Below are 20366 nucleotides of genomic sequence, written 5' to 3'. Positions count from 1 at the left end.
AGCACAGCACTAGTGCCAAGGTTTTGGTGGCTGCCCGTCTGTCTGGGACCAACCAAGATGGACCGTTGAAGGTACCCAGAAACTGTGTGCTTACCTGTATCTATGTATTCCACCACCACCCCTTTGCAGGTAGCAGCCTCTTTGAAGGAGCAAGAATTCACAGAGGTTTGGGGGAAGAAAGCAAAGGAGAGCTTCGGCAACATCTGGCAGAACTTCACTGATCCTCAGCTGAAGGAAATCGTCAGATCCATCCAGACCCTGGGACCCTCCAACCTACCCATGGATAAGCGGCAACGGGTAAGGACACAACTCCAGACAAAGGGAGTCTAAAGCTGCGTGGTGGGTATGGATGATTCAGGCTTACATACTAAGTAGTATATGTAAGGTAAAGGTAAAGGGACCCCTGACCATTAGGTCCAGTCGTGGCCGACTCTGGGGTTGCGGCAGTCATCTTGCTTTATTGGCCGAGGGAGCCGGCGTACAGCTTCCGGGTCATGTGGCCAGCAGGACTAAGCTGCTTCTGGCGAACCAGAGCAGCGCACGGAAATGCTGTTTACCTTCCCGCCGGAGTGGTACCTATTTATCTACTTGCACTTTGACGTGCTTTCGAACTGCTAGGTTGGCAGGAGCAGGGACCGAGCAACGGGAGCTCACCCCGTCGCGGGGATTCAAACCGCCGACCTTCTGATCGGCAAGTCCTAGGCTCTGTGGTTTAACCCACAGCGCCACCCACATCTCTTAAGCTGTATATATATTGTTAAAATAAATAAAATACAAATACATAAATAAATTCCTAGTGACATCTCTGAGGAAGCTGATTATCTGATGGGGTAAAGTTTGTTCCAGCTCCAGCCTTTTGGGACTCCACAAACTACATTAACATTGCAATTTTATATAGGTCTACTCAAGGAGTCCCATTAGGCTCAACAGGGCTTACTCCCAAGTCAGGGGATATAGCGTTTGCAGCCTGGTGTTGAAGTCTCCGACAAAGGAGCCATTTGTGTTATTCTTCATCTTAGTTCATATGCAGCGTCCAAAATTCATGGTAAGGTTGGAGGGAGAGACCAAAGAATGTATGTAAGCTACTGCAGGGCTGCCCCATGAGGACTAATGACTTGCCATGACTGGCCATGGAGGCTAAATTCCTGCTAAGTTTCCCAAATATGCCATGGAGATAAGTGAAGCATTTAGCAGCAAATTCTGCCAAGCCAGAGAGCGAGAGAGAGACAGCTCAAAGGAGTTCTTATCCCCTCCTGCTAGTAATCCATCCTCTTTGCCTGTTCTTAGTGTTCTGCGGCTAATTCTTTCCAACTAGTCTAGTGGAGCATGTAAAGCAATTTCACAGTGATGTTGCTTCAAACTGGAAAGAGAGTCCCTCAGTCCTTTTTTTGAGTTCTGTGGATAGAATGATCTGACCATCATCCCTGTACGGGAATCCCTGTTGTTTTAATACAAGGTCAAACTAGGTGGTCCCTCATTTCTAAATTTTAACAATTGTGGCAGCATAGCAGTGGTTAACAGTTCCCCCCAGTGGGCAAACAGCAGCTTCGAGGAGTGATTTTCAGTGGGGAAATAGCTGCGGCGTTTATGTATCATTTCCTCAGCCCTAGGGTCCTGATCCAAATGGGATGCTGTTGCTGGAAATTTATCACTATGTACCAGCTGAACATGGGAACATAAAACGGACTGGATTTCTTTTCCTTTTTTAAAAAATCATTTTTATTAAACAGGAAATTTTTTTTTTTTAAAGGATGCTATTATTAACTGTTTGGTTCGTTGTAAAATTCCCCACTTTTAAATAAAAGTTTGAAAAATGTAATTTATAACACAGGAAAGAAAAGAGAGAAGGAAAAAGGGGGCGTTATCCTTTGCATGCCAACTTGTTATAGATGCCTAAAAAGGTAAAGGTAGAGGACCCCTGACAGTTAAGTCCAGTCGCGAAAGACTCTGGGGTTGTGGCACTTATCTCGCTTTACTAGCCAAGGGAGCCGACATTTGTCCACAGACAGTTTTTCCGGGTCATGTGGCCAGCATGACTAAGTTGCTTCTGTTGAAACCAGAGCAGCGCACAGAAACGCTGTTTACCTTCCTGCCACAGTGGTACTTATTTATCTACTTGTGCTTTCAAACTGCTAGGTTGGCAGGAGCTGGGACAGAGCAATGGGAGCTCACCCCCTCATGGAGATTCGAACCGCTGACCTTCTGATCAGCAAGCCCTAGACTCAGTGGTTTAGACCACAGTGCCACCTGCGTCCCCACTTTCCCATAAAACCATCAGTCTACATTCTTAAGAAACATGTTGTATTACCAAGGTGATCCAACACACAGTCTGAGCGCCACATTCCGCCCACAAAGCCTTTTCCTGGTGGCCCCGGGCAACATTTGATGGCCCCTTCAAGCCTTTGCGCTGCCTTCCCAAGCCGTGAGGCTTTGACAGGTCCTAGAGTCCTCCCATCTCCTTCCCAAAGCCTAGATAGTGCTTTCCAAGCTTTGGGAAGGAGGTGGGAGGGCTCTAGGGCCCTGCAGAGCTTCGTGCCTCCTTCCCAAAGCCCAGGTTCCCACTTCTCCAGCTTTGGGATGGCAGAACAAGGGCTGGGGGGCATCAGACATCGGCCTTGCTCCCCCCTCTCCCACATGTCTGTATGCATAATAACTACAAAGCAATGCAAGCTTAAATAAGGAAACAAACAGTGTGTGAAGATAGCACATTCATTCTATCATACGTTAAAGGAAAGCATATTATTATTCCTCTTTTTTATATCTTTACCTAGAAAAACTTTCATTATAAGGGTTGGGGGGGGGGAAGGAAAAGAATTGTCTGCTATTCCAGATACAACTAGTATATTTCACGGGGGCTGTTATTATTGATGTTGTTTTTATTTTCAAACAAGATAAAGCTCTGCCATTTATTCGAAAAAGGCTGGATTTGAATATTATCTTCCTGCTGTTCCTATATGGGTACAGCTAAGATTCTTAGTTGTAACCAAGAAAGAACAAATTACCCCCCCCCCAAAAAAAACCCCCTGCTCCTCATTCTCCTGCTTGATAAGGAAGAATACGTGAGCTTAATTTACTCCTGCCAGTCTGGTTCCCAGGGCAAGAAGCCAGTTTGTGGAATTGATTTTTTAAAAAAACACACAAACAAAATTAAAAAAAAAACATGGGAAGTGTAGCTGAGACTGTAGTTGCAATGATGACAAATATTTCATTTTGCCTTTTTTTCCCCCAAAGAAACTGTCATAAAGTTGTTCCTTGTACTTTCAGGGTAAACATATCCCAACCCATCCGAAGCTTGTTTTGTGAATGGAAAACCAATCTGAACTTTGTTTATTTTTGAGTTGATATAAGGAATGATTAAAAATAAAACAAACAGCTGCATAGCAGAGTACATCTGCAAGCTAGGAATTCTACCCAAGTGGCTTTTGTTCGGTATCTTTTATATATAAATAGTCTTTTACTAACTTTAACTCGGTGATAGAGGAGCATTGGAAGTTGCCTTTAAAGTGAGTCGGACCACTGAGCTACACATTGTTGGTGTTGAATGGCAGCAGCCTTCCAGGGGTTCAAGGAGGGTTCCTTCCCAGCCCTAGCTGGGGATCCCAGGGATTGAACCTGCGACCTTCTGCATGCAAAGCTTTGTTAGCACACCATCAGCCAGAGGTACCAAATACCCATTTGGCCACCTGGGATTCTGCACTGGAAAGGCACAAAGAGTGTGGCAGAATGGGAGCTCACAGCCCCAGATCCTGGCTAGTTGGCCCTTCACTGCCTATTAATGAAAGACATAGCCAACAAGAAGGCCCGCATGTCCCAGATGATTGGCTGCAATGCACCTTATGAACCCTTCTGCTCTAATTGACCTCTTTTCCGAGCACAATGCAAAGTGTTGGTGCTGACCTTTAAAGCCCTAAATGGCCTCAGTCCAGTATACCTGAAGGAGCATCTCCACCCCATCGTTCTGCCCGGACACTGAGGTCCAGTGCTGAGGGTCTTCTGGCGGGTCCCTCGCTGTGAGAAGCCAAGTTACAGGGAACCAGGTAGAAGGCCTTCTTGGTAGTGGCACCCGCCCTGTGGAACGCCCTCCCACCAAAGAGAAAAACAACTACCAGACTTTTAGAAGACATCTGAAGGCAGCCCTGTTTAGGGAAGCTTTTAATGTTTAATAGGTGATTGTATTTTAGTGTTTTGTTGGAAGCCGCCCAGAGTGGCTGGGGAAGCCTATTATACCTACTGGAGATGGTTATCTAACATCAAAGCACTTGTTAACTCCTTTTGCTCTCTTTCACATTCACATGTGCCCTGAATGCAGGCACGCTTCACAATCTCTTCTTCCAGCAATCAGCCCTCATCCTAACACAGCTCCCTTCCCCCACCACTGTGCCATTTTTTTTTTTCCAGAGCTCCTTTCGTCTCTTATATAAAGGTAAAGGTACCCCTGACCATTAGGTCCAGTTGCGGACGACTCTGGGGTTGCGTGCTCATCTCGCTCTGTAGGCCGAGGGAGCTGGCGTTTGTCCGCAGACAGCTTCCGGGTCATGTGGCCAGCATGACTAAGCCACTTCTGGTGAACCAGAGCAGCACACGGAAATGTCGTTTACCTTTCCGCCGGAGTGGTACCTATTTATCTACTTGCGCTTTGACGTGCTTTCGAATTGCTAGGTTGGCAGGAGCTGGGACCGAACAACTGGAGCTCACCCCGTTGCAGGGATTTGAACCACCAACCTTCCGATTGACAAGCCCTAGGCTCTGTGGTTTATACCACAGCGCCACCTGCGTCCCATATATACCGTATTTTTCGCCCTATAGGACGCACTTTTCCCCCTCCAAAAATGAAGGGGAAATCTGTGTGCGTCCTATGGGGCGAATGCAGGCTTTTGCTGAAGCTTGGAGAGCGAGAGCGGTCGGTGCGCACCGACCCCTCTCGCTCTCCAGGCTTCAGGAAGCTATCAGCAAGCCTGGGGAGCCCGCGAGAGTTCCCACAGGGCTCCCTAGGCTGCGGATAGCAGCCTGCTGCCCGGAGCGCGGGGGGGGGATATATATTTTTCTTTATTCCCCCCACCAAAAAAACTAGGTGCTTCTTATGGGCCAGTGCATCCTATAGGGCGAAAAATATGGTACCTTCTCTTATATACCCTCTTACATATATACCTCTTCTCTTATATACCTTACCCTAAAAAGAGGCGGACTTTGGCCTTTCAGATTTCAGAGACTCCAAAATTGAGCATCCCCTGTGCCTCTTGTCTTCCATTCTGCTCAATTCACTATGTCATAGTTGCAGCGCCCAGTGTGGTGGAACTGTCACACTGCCCAAAATCCACCTCTGCCCTTAAGGCCGATGCAATGCTGGCCTCCTCCTTTCCAAATTCTGCCATTATCTGTCCTTGCTCGCCACCCTCCCCTCGCATTGCTTTTTAAGCTGCGAAGGGTTGATTCTGTACACCTCTACTGCCCCCTGCCACCCACTTTGCATTTCCCATTTTCTCCCAGCCCACTTTGAATTTCAGGCCTGCCTCCTCTTGTTCCTTTGACCTTCATGCCTTGGCCAGGTTATGGTAGTGAGAACACCAGTCCTGACTTCCGCTCCATGGTGTGTAGCGTGGCCTGATCAGGGTCTTGATGGTGCAGGCAGCATCGCCACATCAAAGTCATGTGAGAAGGCTTTTATGCTGAAACAAAAGGGACTCGCCCAATAGTTTTGTACTTTCAATAATGCAAGATTACAGGGGAAACGAAGGTGTTTTTGGTCCCGTTCCTGACCTACAGACACCTAAGTTTCAAGTTCATCATAAAATAAATAATTTTGAACACTACTCAGGAAGCCTGTGTTTGAGGCAGCCTCCCTGGGTGTCCTTGCTGTTGCCACCGGGCAGCCATTCTCTGTTGAAACTGTGATAGATTATAGGGTACAAAACAGACCTGAGGTGTGGAACAGGTGACACTGTGGCTGGGCCGAAAAGGAGTGACTTCGTAGAAATAGCAGGTATGGGACTATCACACTAACCTGGACTATTTCTCTTTCCTTTCTAAGTATAACACTATTCTGAGTGAGATGGACAATATCTACTCCACTTCCAAAGTATGTCTGCCAAATCAGAATTCCAGCTGTTGGGCTCTAGAACCAGGTGTGTATCTTCCTGTTCTCATTAGCGTAACCCTCCCACACCCCAATCTACGTGACTGCTTCCAACACGGGAGCACCTCAAGGGGGAGGTGATTTCTTGAGATCTGAGGGCTGTGTCAGAAATACCACAAGTCCCATGGTCACAGATAACTGTGACATTGTAGTGGCGTAAAGTGTCACATGCTTGCTTTGATGTTTACGTTGTGCTTATCATGCCACAGATTGTCTTGGTTCATATTCTACAGCACTTGTGGAACATGTGGCCATCCAGTTGTTGTTGTTCTTGTTGCTGTTGTTGTATTATTATTCCAACTCCTAGCCGCTCTAGGAAGCTAACACAGCCAACGGTGAGGGATAGTGTGAGCTGTGGTCCTAAAACACTCAGAGACCCACAAGTTCTCAACTCCTGTTCAACAGTATGCTTATTTTTCAAGTGTGAGACCATTTTGCCCCCACAACTCTTGACACTGCAAGAGTTGAAGAGCCTGATTGATTTGGAGCCCTTAAAAATGATGTCTTCCTTTAATGTGTTCCAGCCATTTCTTTGGCCACCAAATGTATCATTGTACATTGATAAGGGCTAGAATAGAAATTATGTGTAGCAGCGGTGTCCAAAGATTTACATTCAGTGGTACCTTGGGTTAAGTACTTAATTTGTTCCGGAGGTCTGTTCTTAACCTGAAACTGTTCTTAACCTGAAGCACCACTTTAGCTAATGGGGCCTCCTGCTGCCGCCACACCGCCGGAGCACAATTTCTGTTCTCATCCTGAAGCATATTACTTCATTCTTAACCTGAGGTAATATTTCTGCATTAGAGGAGTCTGTAACCTGAAGCGTATGTAACCTGAAGTGTATGCAACCAGAGGTACCACTGTATTTCAAAAACTAGGGCACTTTTGAGAGAAGTTACAAGCGCTCAGCGGCCAGCAAACCCAGAATTAGTGTTTCCCAATTTGAAAGACAGAAACCAGTGCTGTTGAGATGCTTCTCAATCTACCACCGAATCAAAAATAGCCCCAAACTTGAGGGGAGGGGACTTCTTTGTCCCTGAACAATAACACTGAATAAATAGCAATGCCTTTATGATGAGGCACATCACCCACAATATGGGTTCTTTTCAACCTATGACCATTTTCTGTGTTTTTTGTTTTTGTTTCTGGTCTCTTCTCCCGCACTCACTTCTCAGAGATAACGGACATCATGGCCACCTCTCGCAATTACAGGAAACTGCTCTATGCCTGGGAAGGGTGGCACAACGCAGCCGGCAATCCTCAGCGGCCCAAGTATCAGGAATTTGTTGAACTAAGCAACGAGGCCTACAAAATGGATGGTGAGATGCTTTAAATATGGATTGGGGTATGGAAATAGGAAATTGGCCACTCACGAGATCGAAAGACTGCCTTACGAAGAAAGCTGCAAGCAGCTGGGGCATTTTAACTTAGGCAAAAAAAGGTGATTGAACGCTTCAGAGAAGGCTTGACTATTGTAGCTCTCCCTACTGCCCTCCTTTTAGACATGTATTCCCCATGTTTCCTAAGAGAGGACCCATTTGGAGAATGGTTCTGCAATGCCAGAGTGAAACCACTGTGATCTGATGATTTATGGTGTGTTACCTCAGCACGTCCATTCTCAACTGATTTACATCCCATTTTGAAAATATTTGAGGGAATGCTGAGCATGTTTCAACGTGTTTAGGAGAGGGTCATCACTGCAACAATGAATTTTGACTTACCCCGCCACACAACTGTTATGTTCTCACCCTGGGCCAGCAGGGGGATACTGTAGATAGTTATGCAAATAAGGGATTGAAAGTGACGTTCAGTGATTGGATAGTTACAGAAAGTGGTTACTGTTGTGTTGTAGTGGAGCTCTATATAAGCAGGCTGGCTGAACCCTTCAGTTCAGTTCTGTTCTGGCCTGTGAATAAACAAGAGCTGTTTGAAGAACCGCTGTGTCGTCTGATATGTTCACCCACAACTTAACAACAACCATGCCAAAAATGATCATGTGAATTGGCTTTCAGTTTGTGGTTGCGTGCTCTGTGCCTTAAGAACAGACATTGAACAACATGGGTATATGATGTGGTGGGGGAATGATTCTCCAACCTTGTGTTGAGATTATGCACATGTGACTTCCTTTGGGTTCTGTGCTCTTGTTGGCGTCCAGGCTTCAAGGATACCGGTGACTATTGGCGTTCCTGGTATGATTCACCAACTTTCGAGGATGACCTGGAGCAACTCTATCACCAGCTGGAGCCCCTTTACCTAAACCTGCATGCTTTTGTCAGGAGGAAACTGTATGAGCGCTACGGCCCTACGTATGTCAACCTGAAAGGCCCCATTCCAGCTCACTTACTGGGTAAGTTGGCAATAAAAAGGGGATGAAGTGGAAGTCATGCTAGAGAAAATCATGATGGCTCATTTCTGAATGCATGAAGTGTCCTGCCACAGTCTACACAGGCTGACCAGTTGGGCTGCTTCAAGCTGTCATGCCTAAGAGTGAACAGGGTCCATTTCTGTTGAGGATGATGATGATCTAGTCGCTTTTCTCACAAATGTGACCCAAAGCAATTTACAGTGGACGCTCGGGTTGCAAACGTGATCCGTGTGGGAGGCACGTTCGCAACCCGCAGTGCCGCGTCTGCGCATGTGTGGGTTGTCATTCAGCACTTCTGCACATGCGCAAAGTGCGATTTAGTTTTTCTGCGCATGCGCGAGTGCCGAAACCCGGAAGTAACCTGTTCCAGTACTTCCGGGTTTGGCGCGGTGTGCAATCTGAAAACACGCAACCTGAAGCATCTGTAACCCAAGGTATGACTGTACAAACACAATTGAAATAGAAAAAAAACAATTGCAACATACAAAACCAATAGAAACCTTAAAAACCAACATCTATAGCAATAAAACTGGTCTTAAAGATCCTATTCCACTGCAAGAAGCCACAAATGCTTAAAAAAAACAACAATACACCATCACATCAAGGGCTAAAAGTCCAGGTAAAAAGGGGGTGTGGAATGCATGGCACCTAAAAACAGGTAAAGATTACGGGATCATAGCTATGTCAGTAGTCCGTAGAGCCTCTGTAAGAGGAGAACATTCCACAAGGGGAGATCCATCACTGAAAAGGTCTAGTCTCACGTTGCCACCCTCCAGACCTGTGCACACAGGGGGACACAGTGAAGGGCCTCAGATGACCATCAAAGGGTTGGATTTGTATGAGGAGCTGTGGTCCTTGAGGTATTGGGGTCCTACACAGCTCACCTGCACTTTGAATGGAGCCTGGAAACTAATTTGTAGCCAGTGCAGTTGTGGTGTAAGTTTCGCCTGTCCTGGTCAACAATCTGGACAGCAAATTCTACACCAGTTGCAGTTTCTGAACCATCTTCAAAGGCAGCCCCGTTTATAATGTTGCAGTAATCCAACCCAGAGGTTGCCAGAGCCTAGACCAGAGGTTTTCCACCTTTTTGAGTCCACTGCTCTCTTGACCAACTACATTATTTCTGTGGCACCCCTATGAGTTTGAGGCAGTCCTTCCAAAATGCATCTTCCAAAGGGTGGGAGAATAATGTTCACAAGAAGCACAATCTCTCGCTCTCATAAAAGCCTTGGAGTAGGTGCTGCCAGTCTTTCTGGATCTTTGGGCAGCCTGGGTTTCTTAATTGTTTAGAGCATGGTGCTGATAGTGCCACGGTTGCAGGTTTGATCCCCATAAGGGGCTGCTGCATATTTCTGCATTGCAGGGGGTTGGACTAGATCAGGCTTCCTCAAATATGGCCCTCCAGATGTTTTTGGCCTACAACTCCCATGATCCCTAGCTAGCAGGACCAGTGGTCAGGGATTATGGGAATTGTAGTCTCAAAACATCTGGAGGGCTGAGTTTGAGGAAGCCTGGACTACATGATCCTTGGGGTCCCTTCTAATTCTACAATTCTATGATCTGCAAACCAGGGAAACTATCATGGTTGCCCCATAGTCCTGAAGCTGTTCAGACTACCCACCCTCAGCTACTAATAGCATACCGTATTTTTTGCTCTATAAGACGCACCAGACCACAAGACGCACCTAGTTTTTGGAGGAGGAAAACAAGAAAAAAAATATTCTGAATCTCAGAAGCCAGAACAGCAAGAGGGATCGCTGCGCAGTGAAAGCAGCAATCCCTCTTGCTGTTCTGGCTTCTGGGATAGCTGCGCAGCCTGCATTTGCTCCATAAGACGCACACACATTTCCCCTTACTTTTTAGGAAGGAAAAAGTGAGTCTTATAGAGCAAAAAATATGGTAACTAAAAAAGTGCACACTGCTTGCCTCCACATAATTAATGTGATATCTTCAATGGCCCTATGGGATCTAACAAGACTTGGGAAGAAAACCACAGTTGTTATTTTTTTCCTTCCATGCCCCAAATGTGGAAAATTGACAAATATAGCTTCCCGGTGATATTGCATCATAAGCTGCTTCTTCTTGCTATTACTCCTTATGGTAGGAAAAGGCTGAAACTAACTGTTCGTCTCAAGCTAAGCTGTGCTCCTTTGCCCCCTGCAGGTAACATGTGGGCCCAGCAATGGAACAACATTTACGATATGATGATCCCTTACCCAAATAAGCCCAACCTTGATGTCACCAATACTATGAGGCAGCAAGTAAGGTCATCCGTGTTGCTATTACATACGATTTTCTTCTTACACTTTTGCTGCTTTGACTGCAGCCTTCATATAGACAGCAGGGATTGCGAGTGAAAACAGCTACCGTATTTTTTGCTCTATAAGACGCACCAGACCACAAGACGCACCTAGTTTTTGGAGGAGAAAAACAAGGGGGGGGGAAATTCTGAATCTCAGAAGCCAGAACAGCAAGAGGGATCACTGCGCAGTGAAAGCAGCAATCCCTCTTGCTGTTCTGGCTTCTGGGATAGCTGCGCAGCCTGCATTCACTCCATAAAACGCACACACATTTCCCTTTACTTTTTAGTAGGGAAAAAGTGAGTCTTATAGAGCAAAAAATACGGTACATACCTAAACATCACTGAGGGTGGGGTGGTATTGCTGCCATTCTGCAGTGAGATGCTGCAGAATAAGTGCACACATTAGGGGAACAATGAGTATTCCCAACAAGAGAACGCCTGTATTGTTATCTATTACGGGTTGAATCTCAACTTACCATGCTTAGAATAGTAGATCCATTGAAATCAGTGGGGCTTGAATTAGCAGCAGCTGAAGCCCCTGATGTTGGGAAAGACTGAGGGCGCAAGGGGAAGGGGACAACAGAGGACGAGATGGTTGGATAGTGTTCTCGAAGCTACTAACATGAGCTTGACCAAACTGCGGGAGGCAGTGGAAGACAGGAGTGCCTGGCGTGCTCTGGTCCATGGGGTCACGAAGAGTTGGACACAACTAAACGACTAAACAAAAACTTAAGCCCTGCTGATTTCATTAAGCATGGCTATGTCTGGATCCAAGAAAATGCATGCTATCTCATTCTGTGGGTGGGTCCTTTCCTAGAATTGGAACGTAACGCGCATGTTCCGGGAGGCGGACGCATTCTTCACCTCACTTGGCATGATTAAGATGCCGCCTGAATTCTGGAAGGATTCAATGCTGGAGAAGCCAACAGATGGCCGAGAGGTGGTGTGCCATGCGTCAGCCTGGGACTTCTACAACCGCAAAGATTTCAGGTGCCTACTGCATGTGAAAGGGCCTTGCTTTGGAAAGCGGGAACCAAATACCTTCTTGGAAGAGAACCACAGAGTGTGTTTATGCAGGTCCTTTTAAAGAAACATAGGTCTTTGAAAAAATATCAACGTCTAGTTTTAGTAACAACATGCGGTTCAATTTAAGCAGTATAGAAATGAAATGAATAATGATAATAGGTACTAGTTTCCTCCTCTCAGAGCCACAGATCTCAGGACCCTTAACAAACTGCAGTTCACAGGAGTCTTAGGAGGAAGTGATATGTCTTCAATGTGCATTGGATGTGCTTTAAATTTATAGTGTGTATTAGCGATAAATCTACTGAACGTATAAACCAGTTCTGAAAACCTTTTCCGTGTGCTAAATCTTTCCTGGAGAACCCTGGGAACTATAGTGTGTGGGAGCACTTAACGTATTTTTCGCTCTATTGGACGCACCGGACCATAGGAGGGGGAGAACAGGGGAAAAAAATTCTTCTTGTTCTCCCCCTCTAAAACAAGGTGCGTTCTGTACGTTCAAGGTGTGTTCACCCAAAGCCTCCGGAGCCCAGTGGGAGTTCAGGCTGCAGGCTGCTATCCGCAAGCCTTGCGGATAGCTTCCTGAAGCCTGGAGAGCGAGAGGGGTCAGTGCGCACCGACCCCTCTCACTCTCCAGGCTTCAGCGAAGGCCTGCATTCGCTCCATAGGACGCACACACATTTCCCCTTCATTTTTGGAGGGGAAAAAGTGTGTCCTATAGAGCGAAAAATACGGTAATATGTTAAGACGTCTTTGAATCCCTTGCAAAGCTACTGAGAAGGACTGGTGTTTCAAGGATTACATCTGTGAGAGCTTTAAACAATTTAAATTCTATATTGACAAGAGGGCAGCGGCAGACCTTGGTAATAAGGTGCCCTGAGTGAGGACAAGATTTGCTGAGGACAAATACTTCTTATTCTCACAATACAGTGGTACCTCTAGATACGAACAGGATCCGTTCTGGAGCCCCATTCGCGTCCTGAAGTAAACGCAACCCACGTCTGCATGAGTGCGGGTCGCGTCGCCGCTTCCATGCATGCGTGTTACGTAATTTTGACCACCTGCGTATGCGCAAGCAGCAAAACCCGGAAGTAACGTGTTCCGTTACTTCCGGATCGCCGTGGAGCGCAACCCGAAAGCACTCAACTTGAAGCAACTTCAACCCGAGGTGTATTTCCGTTTAGTGCAGTTGCTATTTTTAATGGATCTTCTAACTAGGTACCTGTATGAATATAGGGTGATGATGATGGCTTAGCACCCCCTTGGCTCAGTGCCCTGTGCAGGGAAACTGAAGAGGGACTTCCTTTTCAACTCTTCTGAGGACTCCGTGTATGAAAGGGAAGCAGGAACAACCCTTCCAGTCTGTCAAGCAGGTGCCCTATTAGCTCAACTGGTGCATTTTAACAGAACCAATGTTGCACCCTCACCTTTCCGCTCCATACTTTGCAGGATAAAGCAGTGCACAACCGTCACCATGGAGCAGCTCTTCACAGTACACCATGAGATGGGGCATATTGAATACTACCTGCAGTACAAGGACCAACCCATCTCCTTCCGCAGTGGGGCCAACCCTGGCTTTCATGAAGCCATTGGCGATGTCATGGGCTTGTCCGTCTCCACCCCAACCCACCTCAAGAAGATTGGGCTGCTTGACGAAGCCACTGAGGATATAGGTAACCATTGAGCACTATTGGTGATGTAGGAGAACTGTGGTGAATAGGTAATCGATAGAGTTGATGGGACATTTCTCAAGGGTCAGGTTTCCAGCTGAGATTAGTTGCTTTTGGGACATGGAGCCAGACTTGTATCACTCCAGGGCTTCCCAGCTGCTGAAGAAGAAAGAGAAGATCCTAGACCAGGCATGGCCAAGCTTGCCCTCCAGATGTATTGGGACTACAACTCCCATCATCCTTAGCTAACAGGACCAGTGGCCAGGGATGATGGGAATTGTAGTCCCAAAGCATCTGGAGGGCCAACTTTGGCCATGCCAGTCCTAGACAGAAACCCAAAATTTGCTCTCCACTCATCATTGCTGTTAGGGATTGGAGAGCTCTTCATATCCACACCTGTTCCCCTTGGGCAACCCAGAGGCCAGCTTTGTGCATGCTCAAGCTCTGACTGCTGGCATCCATTGGGTTGGAAAGGAATTTCCTATAAAGTCAGGTGGGTCTTTGTGCCCCGAGGCTTGTGGGTCACTTGCCCAAGTCATCTCAAGCAGCTTACTCCGCTCTTGACTTGTGGCACAAGATCTGCAGGGTGCTTATTCTGCTCTTATTCCAGCTCTGAGTCTTCTTTCCCCTTTCCCTTCTTCTTTGCAGAGAGCGACATCAACTACCTATTAAAAATGGCCTTGGAGAAGATCGCCTTCCTGCCCTTTGGCTACTTGATAGACCAGTGGCGATGGAATGTCTTCAGTGGGCGCACTCCTCCCAACCGCTACAACTATGACTGGTGGTACTTGAGGTAAAGGCCCCCCCTCAGCAGTGCAACTGTGGCGGGTGGAGGGCTGCCATGATGGCTGAGCAAGGGAAGCCATTGTTAAAAAACTGTGTGAGGGGAGGGGTTCCCCAATCAGGTGATAGGACTGAATTTCGAAATTGGGAAGGGGGAAGTCCATGTTTGCTTGAGGGACCCATATATCTTCTCAACAACTGTGTGTGTGTGAGAGAGAGAATGCAAGCTCCTTGGCTTCAGCGATAGCAACGCGAAGCCTCCGAAGCGCAGAGGGAGTGCTCCCTTTGCGCTCCGGAGGCTTCGCGCTGCTTTCGCTGAAGCCTGGAGAGCGAAAGGGATAGCTGCCTGAAGCCTTTGGAGCGCAGCGGGAACTCCCACTGCGCTCCGAAGGCTTCGGGTTCCTTTTGCTGAAGCCGGGAGAGCAAGACTCTCCTGGCTTCAGCAGAGAGGGAGAGCTGTGCAGTGCCCCTTCAGGAAAGCAGGAGGAGAAATGGAAGGGGCTCCGTTTCTCCTGCTGCTTTGCAGAAGGGGCGCTGAGCAGAAAGGGGGAGAATTTTTTTTTCTTGTTCTCCCTCTCTAAAACAAGGTGCATCCTATGGTCGGGTTCGTCCTATAGAGCGAAAAATACAGTAGTTTAGAACTACAATTGACTCTTCTGCTATGATATGCAAGAAGACAAGTGTGCTCCTCTCAGGAGGCAGGGGTCGCTTATCCCAGTCTCTCTGGACTGAAGGAGATTTATAGCCAGGGAGGACCACCGGAGAGACGCCCCGGAGTCTTGCAAAGTTGGCGGCCTTCCCAGGTGTGTTTCCAACACTCTTGGCTTACCTCACAAGGTTGTTGTGAGGATGAAATGGGGGGGAGAGAACTAAGTACCTTGAGCTCCTTGGAAGATAAACGTGGTATAGATATGTGACGAATAAATAAATATAAATAATAAAAAGCATATCCATGATCAGCATCAAATCTAGATTAAGAACAAACAACCTGGAATCTGCTTCATTTCTAGAGACTTGTGCTAATGCTGTTCTGTTTCTTCTCTGTCCGCATGGCTGACCTTTCTCCAGAACAAAATACCAGGGAATTTGCCCTCCTATTGCAAGAGATGAAACCAACTTTGATCCTGGTGCTAAATATCATATACCTGGCAACACACCTTATATCAGGTACCGGGAGCGGAAAGAGTTGGGGAATGTGGAATGTGTAAATGAAACATGATGAGCTTCACTGATGCTCTTGAGTGAGGCTGGTGTATATGCCTTCATTATTCATGGAACGTTGAGTACATTGCAAAGTTCTGCAGTGTTGAACTACCTGAAGGTTCTGACGAGATCTAAGGTGGTAGAGAAGGACATGTTGAATTTTTCAACTTTCGAATTCCCAAAATGAGCGGTGCTAAAAAGTTGTAGTATGACATGGAAATTATATATATATATATATATATATATATATATATATATATATATATATATATATATGTTAAATTAATATAATTTAGTTTTGCCTGGAAAGTAAAATGTGTGTAAAATTGCACAGAGAGCATTAAAATTTTGTGAAGTACTTGCAGTTATATTATTATTATTATTATTATTATTATTATTATTATTATTATCATTATCATTATCTGACATTTTCAGAAAGTAAAATTAAAACTCTTTGGTTTTCCAAAAGCAGTTTATGTGTTTTCCCATCAAACCTAGACGTACCAAGCTAAATGTTGCTCAATCACAAAAAATAGCAGATTTGAATTCCTCACACCCAAAAACATATTTTCAAGACCCCACACTGAATAAATTTGCAGAAATTAAGTTTCACCTCCTAAAATGACACACCCTAGTGGCAGAGGAAGGCTGCATGGAGTTAGGTCCTCCAAAATCAATTCTGAACTCCATACTCTTTAGTATAGGAACGAGGAGCCTTTGACCCTCCAGTTCCTGTTGGACTTCTGCTTCCCCCAAGACAAAATGACCCACAGCTGGGGATCATGGGAGTTGGAGTCTGGGAGTTTAAGTCTGGGCAAGAAATTGTATTAAGTTGTTCACATTTAAAGGTGACTATCAAATTCTGAAATAATATCAGAAACTAAGCAAGGTTGTCCTTTGAAATTTACACTTATCTGAATTTTGCTGTGCAAACAGTGTTTGCAGAGCTGCTTATTATATTAGTGGAAATTGCTCATGGAATTGTGCATATTTAGGAGAAATGTGCCCTAAAATGTTGATAATCCTGCAAGAGAACTTTTTTTAAAAAGTCACCAATTTGCTGCAGAAAATGGAAAAATGAAAAACTAAGAACCAAACTGGCAGATCCTTCCATGCTTCATTTTTTTTTAACGTTATGCCTTCAAAAATTGACTCTTGTTCAGTATGGCAGAATTTGCTGTGATATTGGTAGTAGTGGTAGTAGTAGTAGTATTGGGCAGTGGGGTGGTTAGTGGGTGTCCTACTGAAGAACTGATGGGTACCAGAAGTATATGGATTTTTGTTTTGTCTGGGGCAGGTACTTTGTCAGTTTCATCCTGCAGTTCCAGTTCCACAAGGCGCTCTGCCAAGCTGCCAACCACACTGGCAATCTTCATACCTGTGACATCTACCAATCCAAAGAAGCCGGACAGAAGCTCAGGTGACAGCAGGGAGAGATGGGGAAACAGCAAAGCGTGGTCTCCTACCTAAATGGCATTAGAAGTGGGTGGGAAGACCTAGGCTAACAATTCTAGGTTGGGGCCATTTCCCCCTTCCTGAGACCATGATGTAACAAGAAGGGGTACAGCTGTGTTGGAAAAAGCAAGAGGGCTGTGACATGCAGACCTGAGGACTGCGATCACACAGGTGTGACCACACTCAGGTTGCAGAAGTGACCCCCTGGCATAATCTTGGCGTAGCTTGAATGCCACTGGGCACTTACCCATTAGCGGGGACCAGATGCTCAAATACCCTGGGAAAGGTGACTGTACAAGCATGCAGTGTTGGAGAGAGACCTTAAGAATGGCATCACCCACACTCTTCAATGGAAGGGTACCTCTGACACCTATTATGCTTGTGGGGGGCCACCTAGGCACCTAGGGAAGCAGATTCCATGAGTTCCAAGGGCTGAACTGACCCCTATCTCTCCCACTGACCATATAATGCAAAGCACCTTGCAAGCAAAGAGCAGCAGGAATTGAAGTGCTTGCAGAGCAAGGAGTTGCAAAAGTCTGCAGGACATAAAAGTTCAACTATTTATGACTGGTCACCAGGTGGGGAGGGGCTGGGCAAAGCAGACCCTGGCCAGCTTACCTGGCAGTGGTGATGCTCCAAGCTATGACCTGCCATTTTATTTTCCCAAAATGTCCCAGAGTCATGCTTCTTCTGGGAGCGTAGTGGAAAATTTAAATGCTAACGGGACCCAGCCATCCAGGGACCTAGGCAAAACAAATACAAAAACTCACACTTTTAAAATAAAATAAAAAGAGGGGGCGTTGGGGCACTGGCAGCTGCCCACAGGTGCTGACACTGGCTTCAGTTCCCACTGCCTAGTTGCTGGCTGCTTCAGAAGATGTGGCAAGAAAAGAAACCCAAACGGCAAGGTCTCCTCAAATCCCTTGTGTGGTGTAGGAGTCCACAGCAGGTAGAGACTGGAGTCGCCTGGTCTTGTGGGTCTTCCACAGTGGCTATCAACGCGACTAGCTGCATCTACATCACTACCCATTTCTCTCTTTGTTTTCTTCGCTGCAGCGAGGCACTGAGAGTTGGCTCTTCCCAGCCCTGGCAGAATATTCTCCAACAACTCACTGGCACAAATAAGATGGATGCGTCAGCACTGCTGGAGTATTTCAGTCCCCTTACTCAGTGGCTAGAAGAACAGAATAAGCGAACCAATGAAACGCTTGGCTGGCCGGACTTTGAGTGGCGTCCCCCCGTCCCAGAGGGCTACCCAGAAGGGCTTGGTAAAGTTTCCAAGGCACAAAGTCATGGGTTGGGGGGAGAGGCCTGCAGGAGGGTGGTTTCACTATGACCCTGGTGCTTGGGCTTAACAGTAGCAGGTGTCCAAAGGAAAAAGGGGAGGGTACCAGATGACCACCTCACTGCTTGGCTTTGCCATTGGACCAGGGCAATTATAATCCACAAGGGGGCACTCAGCTTGTTTTATATTTTGCAGTGGAACATAGGAATAGAAGTGGCGGTCTCTTGCATAGACAGGGGGACAACACAGGACATCCGACTGGGAAGAAATGGCTGGTGCAGCTGGAATATGGAGTGGTTTTTGTCTTGTTTGTCTATGGGAGGAGGAGGACTGTGAGAGCCCTGGTGACTTCACTGCAGGATGACTTTTAGGGAGACTGGGAATAGGGAGATAGCAGGCCGTGCTTTCCTTCTAGCATTGATAAACCACAAGTATTGATCCTTAAAGCACCTCCTGTTTTGCCTCTGGGCTGGCACTTGGTCGTGCAGGAGCCAGGCAGCACCCCTTTTGAGGGTGAGATTTGTCTAGCGAGCTGCTGGCTTGACTTATGCTGTTAAGGGGTATTGACCCTCTTCGTAAAGACCAGGTGATATGTCTACTGATAAGGGAGAGTGCAGCCCTTATCAAAGCAGTGGGAGGCCAGCTGTTATGTCTCTCTACTGATGAGGAGTGCAACCCTTGTCAGCATCGTGAGACTGGCTCTCCAACCAACGGGGTTCCATGCTCCTGATGTAACAGATGAATTGGAAGGTGGGATGAGTTGCCGCCTGGTGAATTGGCTGATTCTAGAATGTGGGCATCTCCACCTGTGTGCTCATTTTAACTTCCCAATGAGCAAAGGTAGATGCTCAGCTAGTACTTACCTACCACTCACCTGCTGGCTTCTCCTAACATTTCTCTTTAAGGGGACGGGAACGCCAGGAAATGAAAATGCCACAGGTTGGTCTTCAGAGTTACCAGGTCTCAGCCCTGGAGTGTGTTTTAAGTGATAGGGTTTTGTCCTAGAAGTGTGAACTATAATATTAAGGAGGATAGGTCCCCTGAGCATGTTCAGAATGTCTTGTCTTCATCCATGAGTAACCACAGCCAATAATTGCACATCATAGGTAGGGAAAGGAGTTCTGATTCCATCAGAGAATGTAAAATTTCTGCAGGAACCTGGGACTTGTCTCTTTAGAAATTAGGTACTGGGAGTTAACATGCTAGACTAAAAGAAAGAAAGACAGGGAGGTGAGTTACCTAATTTCCCTACTTTTTCCAGCTTTTTGTTTCTCCCTCCCCACCCTTTAACCTTTTCCAGATAAAATAACTGATGAAAACGAGGCTAAAACATTCCTGGCAGACTACAACAGCACAGCCGAAGTGGTATGGAATTCTTACACAGAGGCCTCTTGGACATACAACACCAACATCACGGAGCCCAACAGACAGATGATGGTAGGAAAACCAGCAGAGTGTGGTGGTGGGGAACTCAGTTCAATTCACATTTAAAGGGGAACCTACCCAATGTCCCGTATACCTGAAGGAGCGTCTCCACCCCCATTGTTCAGCCCGGACACTGAGATCCAGCGCTGAGGGCCTTCTGGCAGTTCCCTTGTTGTGAGAAGTGAGGTTACAGGGAACCAGACAGAGGGCCTTTTCGGTAGTGGCACCCACCCTGTGGAACGCCCTCCCTTGTGAAGGAAATAAGCAGCTATCTTCTCTTTAAAAGACATCTGAAGGCAGCTTTGTTTAGGGAAGTTTTTAATATTTGATGCCGTATTGTTTTTAACACTCGATTGGAAGCCACCCAGAGTGGCTGGCGAAATTATTATTATTATTATTATTATTATTATTATTATTATTATTATTATTATATATTATTAATTCACGCTTTCTGAAATAATATGTGAACCGAAACACAGCCACCTTTCAAAATGCAGCCACCTCTGAATTTTACAACAGAGTTCTGCAGCTGAGTAATACGCATTATATGCATATGACGATGCATATAAATTAGTGAAGTGGCTTTGAAAAACATGTCTGTGTTAGGGAAAATTGCATACAATTTATCCTGTTTATAACAGGATAAATTTGAACAAAAATGCTGATGAATTTTCATGAGGACTTCTTTTCTAATAAAAAATAAAACATCAGAAACGGATGTG

At 46.2% G+C, this 20366-nt stretch overlaps 1 protein-coding gene across 2 annotated transcripts in view; it reads left to right on the top strand.

The window, feature by feature from the left end:
* Window positions 1–20366, top strand: part of ACE (angiotensin I converting enzyme) — a 58738-nt gene that overhangs the window by 19113 nt on the left and 19259 nt on the right. The window contains exons 2-13 of one of the 2 annotated variants that reach the window (XM_053363825.1): window positions 130–297; window positions 6029–6122; window positions 7309–7452; window positions 8289–8480; window positions 10662–10759; window positions 11618–11790; window positions 13273–13496; window positions 14142–14286; window positions 15345–15443; window positions 16777–16899; window positions 17991–18202; window positions 19520–19656. In XM_053363825.1, the coding sequence (XP_053219800.1) occupies window positions 130–297; window positions 6029–6122; window positions 7309–7452; window positions 8289–8480; window positions 10662–10759; window positions 11618–11790; window positions 13273–13496; window positions 14142–14286; window positions 15345–15443; window positions 16777–16899; window positions 17991–18202; window positions 19520–19656 (1809 nt within the window). Of the gene's footprint in view, window positions 1–129; window positions 298–6028; window positions 6123–7308; window positions 7453–8288; window positions 8481–10661; window positions 10760–11617; window positions 11791–13272; window positions 13497–14141; window positions 14287–15344; window positions 15444–16776; window positions 16900–17990; window positions 18203–18658; window positions 19159–19519; window positions 19657–20366 lie in introns of those variants that run through there. The other variant, XM_053363826.1, reaches the window with a different exon arrangement.

Source organism: Podarcis raffonei, chromosome 13 (assembly GCF_027172205.1).
Source record: "Podarcis raffonei isolate rPodRaf1 chromosome 13, rPodRaf1.pri, whole genome shotgun sequence".
Lineage (NCBI taxonomy): Eukaryota > Metazoa > Chordata > Lepidosauria > Squamata > Lacertidae > Podarcis > Podarcis raffonei.
Note: the sequence above shows the minus strand (reverse complement) of the source record. Positions and strands in the feature narration are given on the sequence as shown.